The sequence below is a fragment of the Protopterus annectens genome, chromosome 11.part0, assembly GCF_019279795.1.
Source record: "Protopterus annectens isolate FY-2018-M chromosome 11.part0, PAN1.0, whole genome shotgun sequence".
In the NCBI taxonomy this organism is placed as follows: domain Eukaryota; kingdom Metazoa; phylum Chordata; order Ceratodontiformes; family Protopteridae; genus Protopterus; species Protopterus annectens.
The window spans coordinates 881,424,424-881,440,360 of record NC_056745.1 but is presented as its reverse complement, the minus strand read 5'-3'; the positions used below and the strand labels follow the sequence as shown (position 1 = coordinate 881,440,360).

At 43.5% G+C, this 15,937-nt stretch overlaps 1 protein-coding gene across 1 annotated transcript in view; it reads right to left on the bottom strand.

Annotated features, from left to right (window-relative positions):
* MON2 (MON2 homolog, regulator of endosome-to-Golgi trafficking) overlaps positions 1 to 15,937 on the bottom strand; it is a gene marked incomplete in the record, with an annotated part of 2,751,369 nt that overhangs the window by 1,056,618 nt on the left and 1,678,814 nt on the right. Inside the window, 2 exon segments of the mRNA XM_044088289.1 lie at positions 14,496 to 14,569; positions 14,650 to 14,730. Coding sequence (XP_043944224.1) covers positions 14,496 to 14,569; positions 14,650 to 14,730 — 155 coding nt within the window.

The window sequence follows — 15,937 nt, the reverse complement described above, 5'->3', positions numbered from 1 at the left end:
ATCTAGACGACCCACTATAAATAACTACCTCATTTCAATGGAGTCCTGGCTAACGAAATCCTCAACACTGAAAAAAAAATAAAAACTCATTCTTTTTACTCCAAGCAATTAAATAATGAAAAAAACTGCTTTCTATATTACCTCTACAAACAATATAATTGAATGTGTCTCACTCACCAAGCTACTAGGCGTTCACACACATGAAAATCTGATATTCCACTTCCATGTTCCGGAACAATCAAAATAAAAAAAAACATCAAAAGCTAGGCTCCCCTCTATAGAGCTAAACCTTTCTTAACTAATTCTGCCAGAAAACAAATGGTCTCTTCCTTCTTCTTGCCCATACTGCACCTACCTTTACCAACATAGGAACCCACCCTACATAACAAGCAAGGTCAGTACAACAAGACTGATAAACTTGCTAGAAACCTTCCCTATAGAACTCATCACTGTGTAGCTCTTCAAGAGCTAAAACAGCAAGAATTCCCATAGTGTCTCACTCACAGCTTCTCATAAAGTACAGTTGTGTACACTTACCATAAATGTAGATGTTTGAGTGTATTCAATGTTGCAGTCATCACACTTGGGTTATCTGCCTACAGGTGGCCCGAATACCAGAGACTTAGTACTTCTGCGTCGGTTGCTGTCACTTCAGGTCTGACGTCAGGTCGTCAGAGGTATAAAAACAGGCAGCCGACGCCATTACATCAGTTTTTCTTGCCCCAAATGTCAGGAGCACCCCCAAATAGGGAGCTAAGTTATGGTGGAAAAAACACCACCAGTAAAAAGAAAATACCAATAGCCCTGTAAGGGGTGAGTAATAGAGATAGAGAAGGAGAGAGAGAGGGGGGCTGGAGGGTGGGAAACCAGGACTGCAACAGTGAATACATTCTAACATCTATATTTATGGTAAGTGTACACAACTGTACTATGTTCTTAGTGTTTCACTGTTGCAGTTATCACACTTGGGTTGATTCCCAAAGCTGAAGAATGGGTGGAGGCAGTAAAGAAGAGTTGGGGCTGGCTATTATGCCCTGCAGGAGTGCTGTTGCAAAACCCGCCCTGGATTTGGAAAAGATAGGCAGGTGGTAATGCTCGGTGAAGGTGTGAACAGAACTCCAGGTAGCAGCTTCCAGAATGTCCCTGGGTAGGGACTCCCCTGAGGAATGGTGTAGAGGTTGAAGTTGCCCTATTGGAATGCATTCTGACCCCCTGAGGGTTGGTTTCCCATGGTGTTTCTAACAGAAATGTAAACAGTGTGCTATCCATTTGGAAATGGTTTGTTTTGATATGGCCTTGTCCTCTGCCCCTGGTGCAAAAAGTACAGTTTTGTACCTACCATAAATGTAGATGTTCGAGTGTTCACACTGCTGCAGTCATCACACTTGGGTTATCCTGCCATCAGGTGGTCCTGCAGTCGGCCAGAGTTCCAAATTCTTGGTCCGGCGTCGGTTGCTGTCACCTCCTCCCTGAGGTCAGAGCGGCAGGGGTATATAACATGCATCCGACGCCATTTTCTTCAGTTTTTCTTGCCCCAGATGTCAGTTGCCCCCAAGTAGGTAGGCAATACATATTGCTAATCAAAACCAAACATATAAAATACAAACAATACCTTCAGTTACCAGCAAATACACCCCAAAGGTTGTATAGAATAGAAAGGTATAGATAAGTCCAGCTAGTTCAGAGGGGATGGAGGGAGGGTAACCTGGACTGCAGCAGTGCGAATACTCGAACATCTACATTTATGGTAGGTACAAAACTGCACTATGTTCATCGTGTTACACTGCTGCAGTCATCACACTTGGGTTGAATCCCAAAGCTAAGGTTGGGTGGCTGGTCTATAAAGAGTTAGGATTGGCTATGAGGCTCTGCAGAACTGCACTGGCAAATCCTGCTCTGGATTTAGAGTAAAGAGGCAGGTGATAATGCTTGGTGAAGGTGTGCACTGAACTCCAAGTTGCAGCCTCCAAAATTTCCTTGGTAGGTACTCCTCTGAGAAAGGCTGTTGAAGTGGCTGTTGCCCTGGTGGAATGAGGCCTAATGTGATTAGGGACTGATTTTCCATGCTGTGTGTAGCAGTACCGAATACAGTGCCCTATCCATTTGGATATAGTCTGCTTTGAGATAGCCTTGCCTTGTGATCCTGCAGCATATGCTACAAACAGTTGTTCAGTTTTCCTGAAAGCTTTTGTTTTGTCCAAGTAGAAGTGTAGCTGTCTGTGTATGTCCAAAGAATGCAGAAGTTTCTCCCCTTTATTTTGGGGGTTTGGATAAAAAGTTGGCAAATGGATGGTTTGGTTAAGAGCCACACTAGATACCACCTTTGGCATGAAGGTAGGGTTTGTCCTTAAAGATACCCTGTCCTGATGAAAAATTATAAAAGGTTCCACTGCCATTAATGCCTGTAGCTCTGAGACTCTTCGTGCTGAAGTTACTGCCAGGTTTTTCCAAAACGAAATTGAGGTCCCAAGTTGGTGTTGGTGCTCTCCGGGACGGTCTTATGTTTTTAGCCCCTCTGAGGTACTGCTTTAGCAAGGGATGAGAGAATGAAGGAGGATCCGTGTTGTAATGTGCAGAAAAGGCAGAGGCGTGGATCTTAATTGATGAAAAGGATAGGCCTCCGTCCAGCATCTCAGTTAAGTACTGTAAAATCTGAGGAATGTTTGGAACAAGAGGGTCAAGGCTTTGAGCCTGGTTCCAGGTGCAGAATCTCTTCCATTTTTCTGAGTAAGCTTTCCTGGTGCTAGGCCTCCTGGCTTCCAAAATGACATCCATAACAGCTTTAGAGAGAGGTGTTGCCTGTTTGACTAAAGTATCTGCCATGCAGCCAGGTTTAGGGTTTTGAGCTGACCGTGCGGGATCTGATTGTTTTGTTGAGTGAGAAGGTGTGGAATTTGGGGAAAAATCCATGGTGGGCCCTGAGCCAAGTTACTTAAGATTGGGTATCAGTGCTGGCATGGCCAGTCTGGAACAATCAGGATCATCTGTGGTTTTTCTTGTCTTGCTTTTAGGAGTACCTTTGAAAGGAGAGGCAGTGGTGGGAAGGCATAGACTTTTAGGTTTTTCCAGCTGAACAGAAGAGCATCCACTTTCCATGCTTGTTTGTGATAAGTCCTTGTGCAGAATTTTTGTAGTTGGCAATTCAGTGGGGAGGCAAAAAGATCTATGTCTGGGCATCCCCATTTTTGTGTTATCATGCTGAAGATTTGTGGATTCAATTTCCATTTGTGAGGGTCCATGATATTTCTGCTTAGGTCATCTGCCAGAGTATTTTTCTTTCCTGGCAGGAATTGTGCTTGCAGGTGAACTTGGTACGTTAGAGCTGTGTTCCACAAGGTCATGGCTTGCCTGCATAGGGGATAAGAGTGAGTGCCCCCTTGCTTGTTTATGTACCACATTACTGTGGTGTTGTCTGTCTTTAGTAATAGTTGTCCTGGATGTAGAAGGTCCTTGAAAGCTGTTAGGCATTTTGAACAGCCAACATCTCTTTCTGATTGATGTGAAGATGCATCTGGTCTGTGGTCCACTTGCCCTGAATGCATTTTCCTGCCATGTGTGCTCCCCAGGCGTAATCCGAAGCATCTGTTGTTAGAGTTTGCCTGGCTGTGGGTTGGGTAAAAGGCTGACCCTTGTTTAGGTGACATGCCTGTGCCCACCATCAAAACTCCTGTTGTAGGCAGGGAATCATTGGAATTACTGCTTCTAAACTGTGAGAGTGTTGAGTCCAAACACTTTTTAGGTACCATTGTAATTTCCTCATATGCAGTCTGGCATATGGTATTAGTAGTATGCAGGATGCCATGAATCCCAGGGCCTGCAGAATTTTTCTTGCAGGGAGATGGGACTTTTTTGCCAGTAATTGAAAATATTGAGTTAGTTGAAGTTGTTTGTCTGGCGTGAGGTAAGCCATCTGGGCCGTTGTATTTAAGCTGGCACCCAGGAATGTAATCTGTTGTGAGGGCACTAGTTTTGACTTCTTTTCATTTACTGTGTACCCTAGAGAAATTAGCAACTTTTTCACAAACGCTAGATGCTGTAGAAGAATGTCCTTTGTCTCTGCTTGAATGAGGCAGTCATCCAGGTATGGATATATTTGAATTCCTTTTTGTCTGCAAAATGCAATAACTGGTGCCAGGCACTTTGTGAAGACCCTGGGCGCAGTAGATAAGCCAAAGGGCAGTGCAGAGAATTGGTAGTGCATTGTACCAGCTTTGAATCTGAGGTATCTTCTGCAATTTTGTCTGATAGGGACATGCAGGTATGCCTCTTTGAGGTCCAGAGTAACAAGCCAAGCCTTCTTGCCCAGCATGGGTAGAAGCTGCTGTAATGTCAACATTTTGAATTTCAGAATATCCAGGTAAGTATTCAGAATTGAAAGGTCCAGTATGGGCCTCCAGGCTTTGCCCTTTCTGGGGACCAGGAAGAGTCTTGAGTAAAATCCTTGTCCCTGTTGTGGTACTTTTTGTATAGCTCTCATGTCTATGAGGGCTGAAATTTGTTTTTATGCCTCTGCCCATTGATTGTGTGGCAGGTCTGACATTCCTTTTAGCTTTGGTAAAGTATGAAAGTGGAATCTGTAACCTTGAGACACAATATTTAGGACCTATTTGTCTTGGGTGATTGTTTGCCAGTTTTGAGAAAAAAGTGTTAGTTTTCCCCCTAAGGGGCTTCCAAAAGGGACGTGCTTGGCGTACACAGAGGAAAGTCATTGTGACTGTTTCCTGTAAGGTTGAGACTTGTCCTCACCTCTTTTAGGGGTTGAGGTGCCCCACTGTCGTTGTCTGTTTGAGCCTTGGGGTTGAGATCTGCCTCTAGGGTGTCTGTATCTGCCTCTCTGTGACCTGTCTGACACTGGAAAGGACCAATTCTTTGTTGGCCAATTTCTGCTAAACCGAGGCGGCTGTACCTATAAGAAATCCTTGACTGTTTGCATATATTTAGCTTTATCCTCCATTTTCTTTAACACCTCTTCTGCCTTAACACCAAAGAAGGTATCATGCTGTAAAGGAGCATCCAATAATTTTGCCTTAACATGATCAGGTAAACGCTGTTCTTTTAACCAAGCATGTCTTCGAATAACAGAACCTGTAACTGCGGCTCTACAAGAGGCCTCTAAAGAATCAAAACCACATTGCAGAGTATGTTTTCCCACCTGTTCAACTGCATGCAATAAATCTTGCATTTCTTCACAATCAGGAGCTTCTGAGCTTGCAAGCATTTTCTGTTTTAACTGAGCCATTAAATATTGTTGGTACTTAAGCATGTGAAACTGGCAATTTAAAGCTCTTACTGCTAAAGTTGCAGACATGTATACTTTCTTCCCCCATCTATCCAAAGCTCTGGAATCTCTGTCAGAGGGTACTGGATTTTTTGCAATGGAAGCCTTAACCCCTTTTGGACCCTGGGAAACAGTTTCTGGATCAGCAGAAGGGTTTTTGTAAAGAAACTTGTGAGAGTCAGGGACTCTATAATACCTATCTGGCTTGGCTGGAGCAGGGGGCAAAGAGTCAGGAGATAAGCTGGATTCAGAGAACACATCATCCACAATATCTAGCACAGGCAGAATAGCCAGGGCCTGTGCTGAGGCAATAAGAGGAAATCCCTGAGCCTTTTCTTGGATTCTGAGTAATCCTGACTTTCCCAATGGAAATGCTCCCTCATGGTATGTAAAGTTTCCACAAAAGAATAATCCTCAGGAGGAGAGGCTGAAGGGATAGATTCCTCAGCATCAGAGTCCTCATAGGGGGGTAGAGAGTATCCCTGGTCTGAAGAGGAATCAGAGGAAATGGAAACCTGATCAGAGGAGTCATAGTCTGTATCCTGCCTAGGCCTTTTCTCAGGAGGGGGATGGGAACCCCTGATTAGAGTAATGAGGTCTTCGGCCATTTTAAGAATCTGTTTCTTAGGCATGGAGGACTGTCCAGGAGAATGCTGTACTTGTTTCTTTGTCTTTAATGGTGCCTTTGTCTTGGCTGTTGTTTTAATGGTAAGTTGTGAAGGTCTGAAAACACCCTCAGAAGCCGATGCCTGCTCAGCGGCTCCGGACCTATCTGAGGGATTAGTTTCCGTAGGTCCAATACCTTGAGTTTCCAGAGGCCTAGGAGTCGGAAGCGGCCTGTGGCTCTGAGGTAGTGGGTGTCAGGGGCTGCGAAAGCGCCTCACTGAGAACCGGCGACTGGCCTAGAAGAGGTTTCGTCGTCGGTTTTGGACCTCTGATGCCTGTCCTTATCCTTGTTTTTTCGGTATTAAGGTCGTCGGCTGATCCGACGGCATGGTGTAATTGAACCTTCGGCCAAAGTAGTGTAAAGCAAAATCAAAACACCTTTTTATAGTGCATTTGTTAAATCTAGCACAAAACTGGCAACTAGTGATGTCGTGATCAGGGCCTAGGCATGGAATACAGTATGAGTGGAAGTCCTTATGAGGTATTTGCTTCCCACAAGAAATACAATTATTAACTTTTTCTGACATCGGTCTGAGGCAAGAAAAAGGTTTCCCCAACAGGGTACTTAGCTTTATTGAAGACTTCGGATCTGAAATTCGACTTCGAAAATCTCAGGAGTCGGCCGACCGGCACTTGCGAACTGCTTCTGCTTCGGGCACCGCGCGGCAAGAAAGACTGAAGAAAATGGCGTCGGATGCATGTTATATACCCCTGCCGCTCTGACGTCAGGGAGGAGGCGACAGCAACCGACGCCGGACCAAGACTTTGGAACTCTGGCCGACTGCGGGACCGCCTGACGGCAGGATAACCCAAGTGTGATGACTGCAGCAGTGTAACATGATGAACATCTGACTAGTAACTGGTCAGATTTCCTGAAGGGCTTAATCCTATCAAGGTACAATCTGAGCTGTCTGTGCACATCTAAAGAGTGCAGGATCCTTTCCCCTTTATTTTGAGGATTAGGGAAGAACGTTGTCAAATAGAGAGATTGGTAGAGAGCTACACTGGATACCACTTTAGGCATAAAAGTAGGGTTAGTCCTGAGAGAAAACCTGTCAGCATGAAAAATAATGAAGGGTTCCACAGCCATAAGTGCTTGTAGCTCAGACCCTCTTCTAGCTGAAGTGATGGCCAGAAGCAAGGCTGTTTTCCAAGAGAGGAATTTTAGCTCTGCTGACACTGCAGTCTCAAAGGGGGCGGTAGCATGAGTTTTTCCGAGTACAAAGTTAAGGACCCAAGCAGGAGTCGGGGCTCTCCTTGGTGGCCTTAAGTTGTTGGCCCCTCTCAGGAACTGTTTGATGAGAGGGTGGGAGAAGGGAGGTGGCTCAGTGTTGCAATGAGCCGAGATGGCAGTGGCATGGAGCTTAATGGAAGAGAAGGACAGGCCTCTGTGCAGTAGATCTGCTAGGTAATCCATGATTAGAGGTAAGGAGAGCAATGCTGTGTCCGCTCCTTTAGACTGAATCCAGGAACAATACCTTTTCCACTTATCAGCATAGAATTTCCTTGTACTGGGTATTCTGGCTTCAAGAATGATGTCCAGCACCTGCTTGCTTAGGCTGGTCACTGGGGGAGAATTCAAGGAATAAGCCAGGCTGCAAGGTTCAGGGTTTGCAGTTGAGGATGTAAGATCTGTTCCTCCTGCTGAGTGAGGAGGGTTGGGATCTGGGGTAGGTGCCATGGTGGCACCAGTGACAGACTGCGCGGTAGTGGGTACAAGTGCTGGTGTGGCCAATCTGGGGCAATCAGAATTGCCCTTGGTCTGTCCTGTCTTATCTTGAGTAATATTCTTGTAAGAAGAGGCAGAGGGGAAAATGCATAAGATTGAGAGGTTTACCCACTGGAAGGACAGGGCATCCACTTTCCAAGGCCCTGCTGTGAGGTGTCCTGGTGCAGAATTTGCTGAGCTGGTGACTGTAGGGAGAGGCAAAAAGGTCCACCTCCGGGGTCTCCCTTTTCTGGGTTAGAAGGCTGAAAGTGCTGCGGTCTAATTACCACTTGTGTGGGTCTAGGTGATTTCTGCTTAAGTCATCTGCCAGAGAGTTTTGTTTGTCTGGCAGGAATTGAGCTTGCAGATGAATATGCATGGCCAAGGCTGTGTTCCATAGGGTCATGGCTAGCCTACAGAAAGGGTAAGAGTGAGTTCCCCCCGCTTGTTGATGTACCACATCACTGTGGTGTTGTCTGTTTTTATTAGCAGGAATCCTGGAGAGAGTAGGGATCTGAAAACTGTCAGAGAATGCTCAACAGCTAGCATCTCTTTTTGGCTGATGTGCAGATGAATTAGACTTGGGCTCCAGTGGCCCTGAATGCACTTGTCCAGATGTGCCCCCCAGGCATAGTCTGGGCGGCGTGGGGTTTAAGTACCTTGTTGTGGTTGCATGCTGCTGCCCACCAAATAAACTCTGTCCTTAGACAAGGTATGATAGGTATGATGGTTTCCAGGTCCTGAGAATGTTGGCACCAAAGACTTTTTAAGTACCATTGAAGTTTCCTCAACTGCAGTCTGGTATATGGAATTAGTAGAATGCAAGAGGACATGAACCCTAGAGCCTGCAGGATTTTCCTTGCGGATAGGTGAGTTCTGGTGGCCATCTGAGCAAAGTAGCCTGTTGGATAGGCTTGTTTTTCTGAAGTAAGGAATACTATCTTGGATGCTGTGTCCAAGCTTGCTCCCAGGACTACAATCTTTTGATTTATTTTCATTGATATGTACCCCAGGGAGGTTAGAAGGTTCTTTATAAATGTCAGGTGCTGCAACAGCTTTTCCTGTCAACCTGAATCAGGCAACAGTCCAAGTAAGGGTATATTTGAATTTTTCACTGTCTGCAATAGGCAATGGCTGAAGCCGGGCATTTTGTGAAGACTCTGGGAGCAGTGGATAAGCCAAAGGGTAGTGCAGAGAACTGATAATGCATAGATTCTGCCCTAAAACGTAGATATTTCCTGCATGAGTCCCTGATAGGGATGTGCAGATAGGCTTCTTTTAGGTCTATGGTGGCTAACCAGGCATCTTTAGGCAGCACAAGAAGAAGCTGCTGAAGCGTGAACATTTTGAATTTTGGTACCACCAGGAAGGTGTTTAGAATGGAAAGATCTAGGATTGGGCGCCAAGTGCCCTCTTTTCTGGGTACCAGGAAAAGTCTGGAATAGAACCCTTGACCTATCTGTTCTGCAGGAACAGGCTGAATTGCCTTATGGAGAGCAGGGATTGATCTTGGTTTTGTGCCTCTGCCCACTGGTTTTGAGGAAGGTCTGGAAACCCTTTTGGTGTTGGCAGTGTGTGGAAGTAAAATTTGTACCCCTGGGATACAATGCTGATGACCCATCGGTCTACAATGCTGAGGACCCATCGGTCTTTGGTGATGGAGGTCCAGTTTTTTGCATGGTGGGCAAGTTTTCCTCTTAAGGACATGAGCAATTGGGCAGAGGTGAGGAGTGGAGTTGAGAAGTCATTGTGAATTCTTTCCTTAAGGGGATGGCTTAGCACTCCCTGTTTTAGAAGTGGAGGTACTCAATTGCTTAGATCTCTGCATACCCTGAGACTGTAATCTGGGGGATCTGTTTCCCCTGGGTCTAGTTTGAGATGGCCTTGAAGGGGCTGGAAAGGACCAATGTTTTGAGGGGCAATGCCTACTGAATCTTGGAGGCTGCACTTACAAAAAAGCTTTGACTGTCTGCATAGACCTAGCTTTTTCTTCCATCTTTTTTATAACCTCTTCTGCTTTGGTGCCAAACAGATTGTCCTTGTTCAAAGGAATGTCTAGTAATTTTGATTTGACATGGTCTGGCAAGGTCTGCTCCTTAAGCCAAGCATGCCTTCTAAGTACAGAACCAGTGACTGCTGCCCTGCAAGATGCTTCTAGGGCGTCAAACCCACACTGCAAGGTATGCTTGCTGACTTGGCTTGCAGAATGCATAAGCTCCTGTAATTCTTTATTTTCTGCACAGTCAGGAAATGTAGACAATTTTTGCTTAATAACTTCCATAATATGTTGCTGGTACGTCAGCATGTGAAACTTGCATTTCAATGCCCTAATGGCGATAGTTGCAGAGGTGTATACTTTTTTTACCCAATCTGTCTAAAGCTTTGGAATCCCTGTCCGAAGGAGTGGGATTCTTAGCTGCAGTTGGTTTTATTCCTTTAGGCCCTTGGGAAATTACCTCTGGGTCAGCTGTAGGATTTTTTAAAAGAAATTTGTGAGCGTCAGGGACTTTGTAGTACCTGTCTGGTTTCCTTGCAGCAGGGGGTAAAGTATCAGGAGTTAGACTGGATTCCACAAAGACATCATCCACAACATCCAGAACAGGAGGGATAGCTAAAGGTCTATGTTGTGGCACATCTAAAAATTCTCTGAGTCTCTTTTTGGACTGAGGATAATCCTGGCATTCCCAGTGGAAATGCTCTCTTAAAGTATGTAGAGTTTCACCAAAAGAAAAATCCTCTGGAGGGGAATCAAAGGAAACGGATTCCTCTGCATCTGAATCCTCATAAGCAGATAAAGGCATGTCTTCATATTCAGAAACCTCAGAGTCGTCTGACTCTTGCTCAGTTGAAGCTGCTGGGGATAGGTCTCTTTCTATTAGCAGGGGAAGGCTGGCTTCCCCTAACCAGCATGATCAGGTCTTCTGCCATTTTAAGCATTTCAGACTGTGACAAGGAAGCAGGTGCTTGAGTTTGGGTCATCATTTTTTAGGCGTAGCTCATATTCTTGGCCTTAGAAACTCGGTAGTTTTAGGCAGAAATGAAGACGCGAAAGGTCATTGGTTTGTGTCAAATATCGGCAATGCGAAGAACTTTCTCGGAAGCCGGTGCCTGCATAGCAGCTCCGGACCCATCCAAGGTAGAGACATCCGCAGGTTCCATAGTCAAAGAAGAGTCTCGTTGTATACCGGACTCCGAACGGGTCTCGGTAATGGCCTGCGAATCCATCGAAGCGGGCATCAAGGGCTGCGAAAGCACCTCACTGAGTACCGGCGAACTGGCGACTAGTTTAACGGAAGCGTCATCAGCAGTTTTGGACCTGTGCAGTCTGTCTCTGTCTTTATCCTTACGTTTTTTTGGAAGCTCGGTAGATGGATGGCTTACCAAAGTCATATCGGAATAAGGAGATCAAGAGTGAAAGTATTTAGTGACAAGGGCCCGACAATGAAAAGTTCAGGCGTTGAACAAAGCACAAAACCAACAGTGAGGTACGTCGTGGTCTGGGCCTAAACAGGTGACGCAGTAAGAATGGAAATCTCAGTGTGGTACTTGCTTTCCACAGGCGAGACAACTGTTAACTTTTTCTGACATCAGTTAGAACAAGAAAAAAGGATCCCCAACGGGGTACTTAGCTTTAGAAGACTTCAGGATAATTCAATTCAGAAGTGAAAACTCGGCACTCGTGCAAACTGTTTCTGCTATGGGCTCCTCAGCAAGAAAAACTGACGTAATGGCTTTGGGCTGCCTGTTTTTACACCTCTGATGACCTGACATCAGTCCTGAAGTGGCAGCAACCGATGCAGAAATACTAAGTCTCTGGTATTTGGGCAGACTGAGGGCTATCTGCAGGCAGACAACCCACGTGTGATGACTGCAACAGTGAAACACGAAGAACATCTCTTAACCCTGATCCAAAAACCAAACAAATGTCCATACCTTGCCAACCTCCTTAAACCTTACAAAACATCTAGAGCACTTTGATTTACTAATAAACTTTTTCTAGAAGTCACCAAATCTAACATTTCAGCCAGTGACTGACTCGACAAATTCCTCCAAAATTTGGAATGACATTCCTTTCACTGTAAGAAAAACAAAACTGTCGCAGGATGCCTAAAAAATTATCTAACAATGCTCCATCCCTGGACAGCCCATCACGTACTATACTAAACATATACAAAACAATCGATAACTGACTCTTTTCCATTTACCATTCATCTAACAGTATGACGTGTATAAAATCCTAAGGCTTTGGTATACTGGCCAGATATTGGGCTACCCTTGGCCCTTTTTTTAAAGAATACTTCAACAATGATAAGAAAGGACATCACTAGTTACTGCTGCTGCCTACTCAATCTGTGATCACTGCCCCTCACCCCCCACCTTGGCTGCTCTACCTCAGTAAGTAAATGCTTGTGCTAGGCGGTCCAATATCAAAGGTTTTCACAAGATATTCCAAAACTAAATTAAATACTGCAGAAGTAGATGCATTCATACTATACACAGGCATCAGTAATACAAACCTGGTATACTGAAAGGTAGTGATGGCAGATATGTAACTGGTGGAGGCCACAGTATATCTAACTTGCAGCTGTAGTCTGGCATGGTGGGGTGAAGCACTGGAATATCACACAATTCTTCAGCTACAAGCCTGTTATACTGGAGGTTGAAGGTGAGTAAGAGCTATATATGGAAGACACAGTAAATATTTTTACAGTAATGATTTTATGGATGTTGCCCTGTTGTACACAAGTAAATAACCCAATTTCTCCTCATTTCTAATTGTGTCTTTGATGATTACTCATCAAGTGTGCACCATGGCTGCCGGCCATGTATCAAATACTTCTTAAGACAAAGAGCCCCACATCCTTGGCAGATCTACCAGCTTTCTCTCCTACCCCCCCAACTTACTCAGATACTGCTGGGACGAGTCATGAATCCTAAGGGCATCCTGGTGGCTTGGCCACTGCTTCTTCCATCTTGAGGGGGGATTTTTTTTTTTTTTATTTATATGCCCTACCCACATCCCTACCCTGCCTCCCATGTTTACTGACTACATTCAAGGGCAACTCCTCTCTTTGAAGCACACCTTCCCAAAGGGAGCATTATCAACAAACACCCTCCCACCCAGGAAATGCATGCTCATTTCTCTCAGCCACTCTGTCAGTCGACTAAACTGCTAATTGAACCCGGGTCAACTGAGATGAAGTCAACTACTTCCCATATTTCACACAGACTGTAATGGCTACATTATGGCTAAATGTTAATAAGCTGCAGCCTTTAAAGGAACAGCAGTCAAATTATGGAGGCAGGTTTAGAAAGCATTTCAGAACTACTAAGGTTTACTGGTCAATAGTCAGATTTAAGTGAATCAAATGACTGATTCGGTGATAATGACAGTACTCTTGTCAGTGACAATCTAAATTTGAAACTGTCCTAATTCTCTCCTAAGATGAAGGTATTACTATAAGCCAAGAAAGACCCATTTCCAATAATAAGCACAAGGCCATTCAGACAGTTTTCAATGCAACGCTGACACAAAGCTTAACAGTATTTTCTTTCACCATTCTTTAGCTGTATATAGATAGCTCAAGTGGATTTATTCATGTATGTGCATGCATGCACAGAGACGTGTATAGAATAGATATTTTTGACTGATAACATATCTTCCCTCATCGTCAGGACTTGCTGTTATCAGAAGTGCTTCCCTAATACACTGCAGTTCAAGACAACAGTCAGGGTATGTGTGCACAAAGGTTCATACTGACCAAGGAACTTGTAGAAAAATAATGGTTTACTCTTCTGATATTAATAAGTGTAAACCAGATCCCTAAACTGTACACACAATGCATGCGCTAAGAACATCTGGTTAAATCAGACTAATGTAACACTTGATGGTTAAATCAGACTAATTTAACACTTGAAGCAGTATGTCCTCAGTAGTTTTCAGTTTCACATCAGCAGTCTCAAATATAAAGTTGAATCAAGCTTAATGGAAGTCAAGTTTAGTTTTATTTGCAGATTATAGTACCTATCAGCTTTACTGTCAGTCAAACTATTTTGTGTATCATTACATTCTTATCATACAAAGTGCTATGCTACAGTGAGGATCAGCACAATTCCAGTGCTACACATTACATGACTACTTCAAACATACCAACACCCAGCATAACCAAAAGTAGAGGAAGTGTATTATCAGACTACAAAGGGAACCAAATGAACATAACTATCTGGAGATGAGCATCTTCTCACTTGGAATTTTCAAATCCAGCTCTGAATTAAACTATAATGTCATGAAACTAATTGTACTAATACAGAAAGAACTAGATACAGATTCATAATTTACAAGAACCACGCACTTTTTTCTATCCACCCCCATGCCTGCTAACCATTTAGCCCCCCAACACAACCATCCCCATTTATACACCAACCACTGGGGTGATAAACAGTCACAAGACTGCTGCTACCAAACAGCCAAGAATGATTTTCCATTTTCGGCCCTAATTTACCTGGCAGTTGTCATGCATTTTCACAGACATGAGGGCCTGTTATGTCTTCTCTAGCCAGTACGCACATTCCCAGACATGCTCCTTGAAAGCTAACACATGAATGCAGTTTAGCAGTGTCCCTGGCCCATACACTGTACACCTCTCTATCCATTAGTTGCTGGCACTGCAGTGGGCCATCTCGCTTCCTTTAGCATGGACAATCCAGCATCATCCACATCTCAAAAGACCTGGATTTACTTAAGATTTAAACAGCAAATTGTGCATTCAAGCAATGTTACAACAACTTTAATAAGTTTTTAAGTTATCTAAAACTGAGAAAAATATTGAATCCATTGCTTACTGTGAGCTTTCAAAGAGCCTGGAAAGAATATTGGAGATCACTGGCAGATCAGTCATGACTGCAGTTGTCAAAACCTATGAAAGAATAATAGCACTTAAATATGTGGTATTGCAAATGCAGTAACAATTATCCATTTAAGATATCTAGTACCTACTGTGCTTGGCCCTTCAACTGCACGCCCAGGTTTCAGTGCACCACCACTTCCAGGTTTTAATCCCAGAATCCAAACAAGATGCTAAAATAACCAGAAGGAAATATGTTTTAAATGTCTGTTTTTGACTGCTTGTATTAACATTTAAAACAGAACCATTTCCATAGAATTACTAATTCCATAATTTTTCAATGCACCATGTTTAAGGATTAGAAAGTGGTTCAGAAGATAATCTGGAAAACAACCAAAAATGTATTACAAAAAAACATTGATTTGATCACACAATACACATCTAAAACAGCCGTAATTTCCAGAGGTTTCAGAATTGTTACTGACATACCAAATGATGCCATAAAGTGGGATTAATACTCCATCATTTTCTTAAAGGTTTGCACTGGTAACTGGTAAACTACAAAAAAAGTGCGGTTGTGTAAGAGTTTACCATACTGGTAGGTGTTCTACTGATCACTGCAGTATTCTAATATTACTAGGTTATCTTGCCAAGGTAACCCAACATCAGACCGGTACCGGTATCAGTACCAAAGCCAAAAAATGTCTATACAGCCATATGTCCAAAGTATGGCCTAAGCCCATGGGTGTGGGTGTAATGGTACGCAAGTGGGCATATGAGTGTAAGATACTCAAGAGTATCTCTAAGCCGGGAGAATTGGAAAATACTGGGGAAAAGAACTAACAAAAAATTAAGGTCAGCTAAGAGGTGGGAAGCATGGAAATAGCTCCCCCTCAGTCCACAGGCATTCAAAAGATAAAACATTAAAAAAGGGGAAAGGTGGGTGGAAAGCAATACTGCAACAGTGATGAGTAGGACATCCACTGTTCTACTAAGTTCTTACACAAAAGATACAACTAATAAAACCTAGCCAACAGCTCCAAGTACATTCCAAGTTTAATAAAATAAAGTAAAGTAAAATCAAGGTAAGCGCTTTCGGCTGTGACACCAGCCTTCATCAGGCAAAGTAACACCACAATACATTCCCTTATATACAAACTACACTATTACTTAATTAATCAATTAAATTATTAACATATTAAACAACTAAAATACATCATTAAAAACATTTATCTTTTGTATGGCTTCATTTTCAAAACACTAGTAATAGAAATTGTTTCATTCAGCCCTGGGAGTTATCCAGCATTTAAATAAGTTTGCTACCAGTATTCTCTGGTCTCTAATGTAATTTTCCATGGACTTCCCCTAGGACATACTTTTACTTGTTCCAAAACAACAAAGCCAAAGCTATGCCCTTGTTTTTTTTCTGTGTGTTTGTAA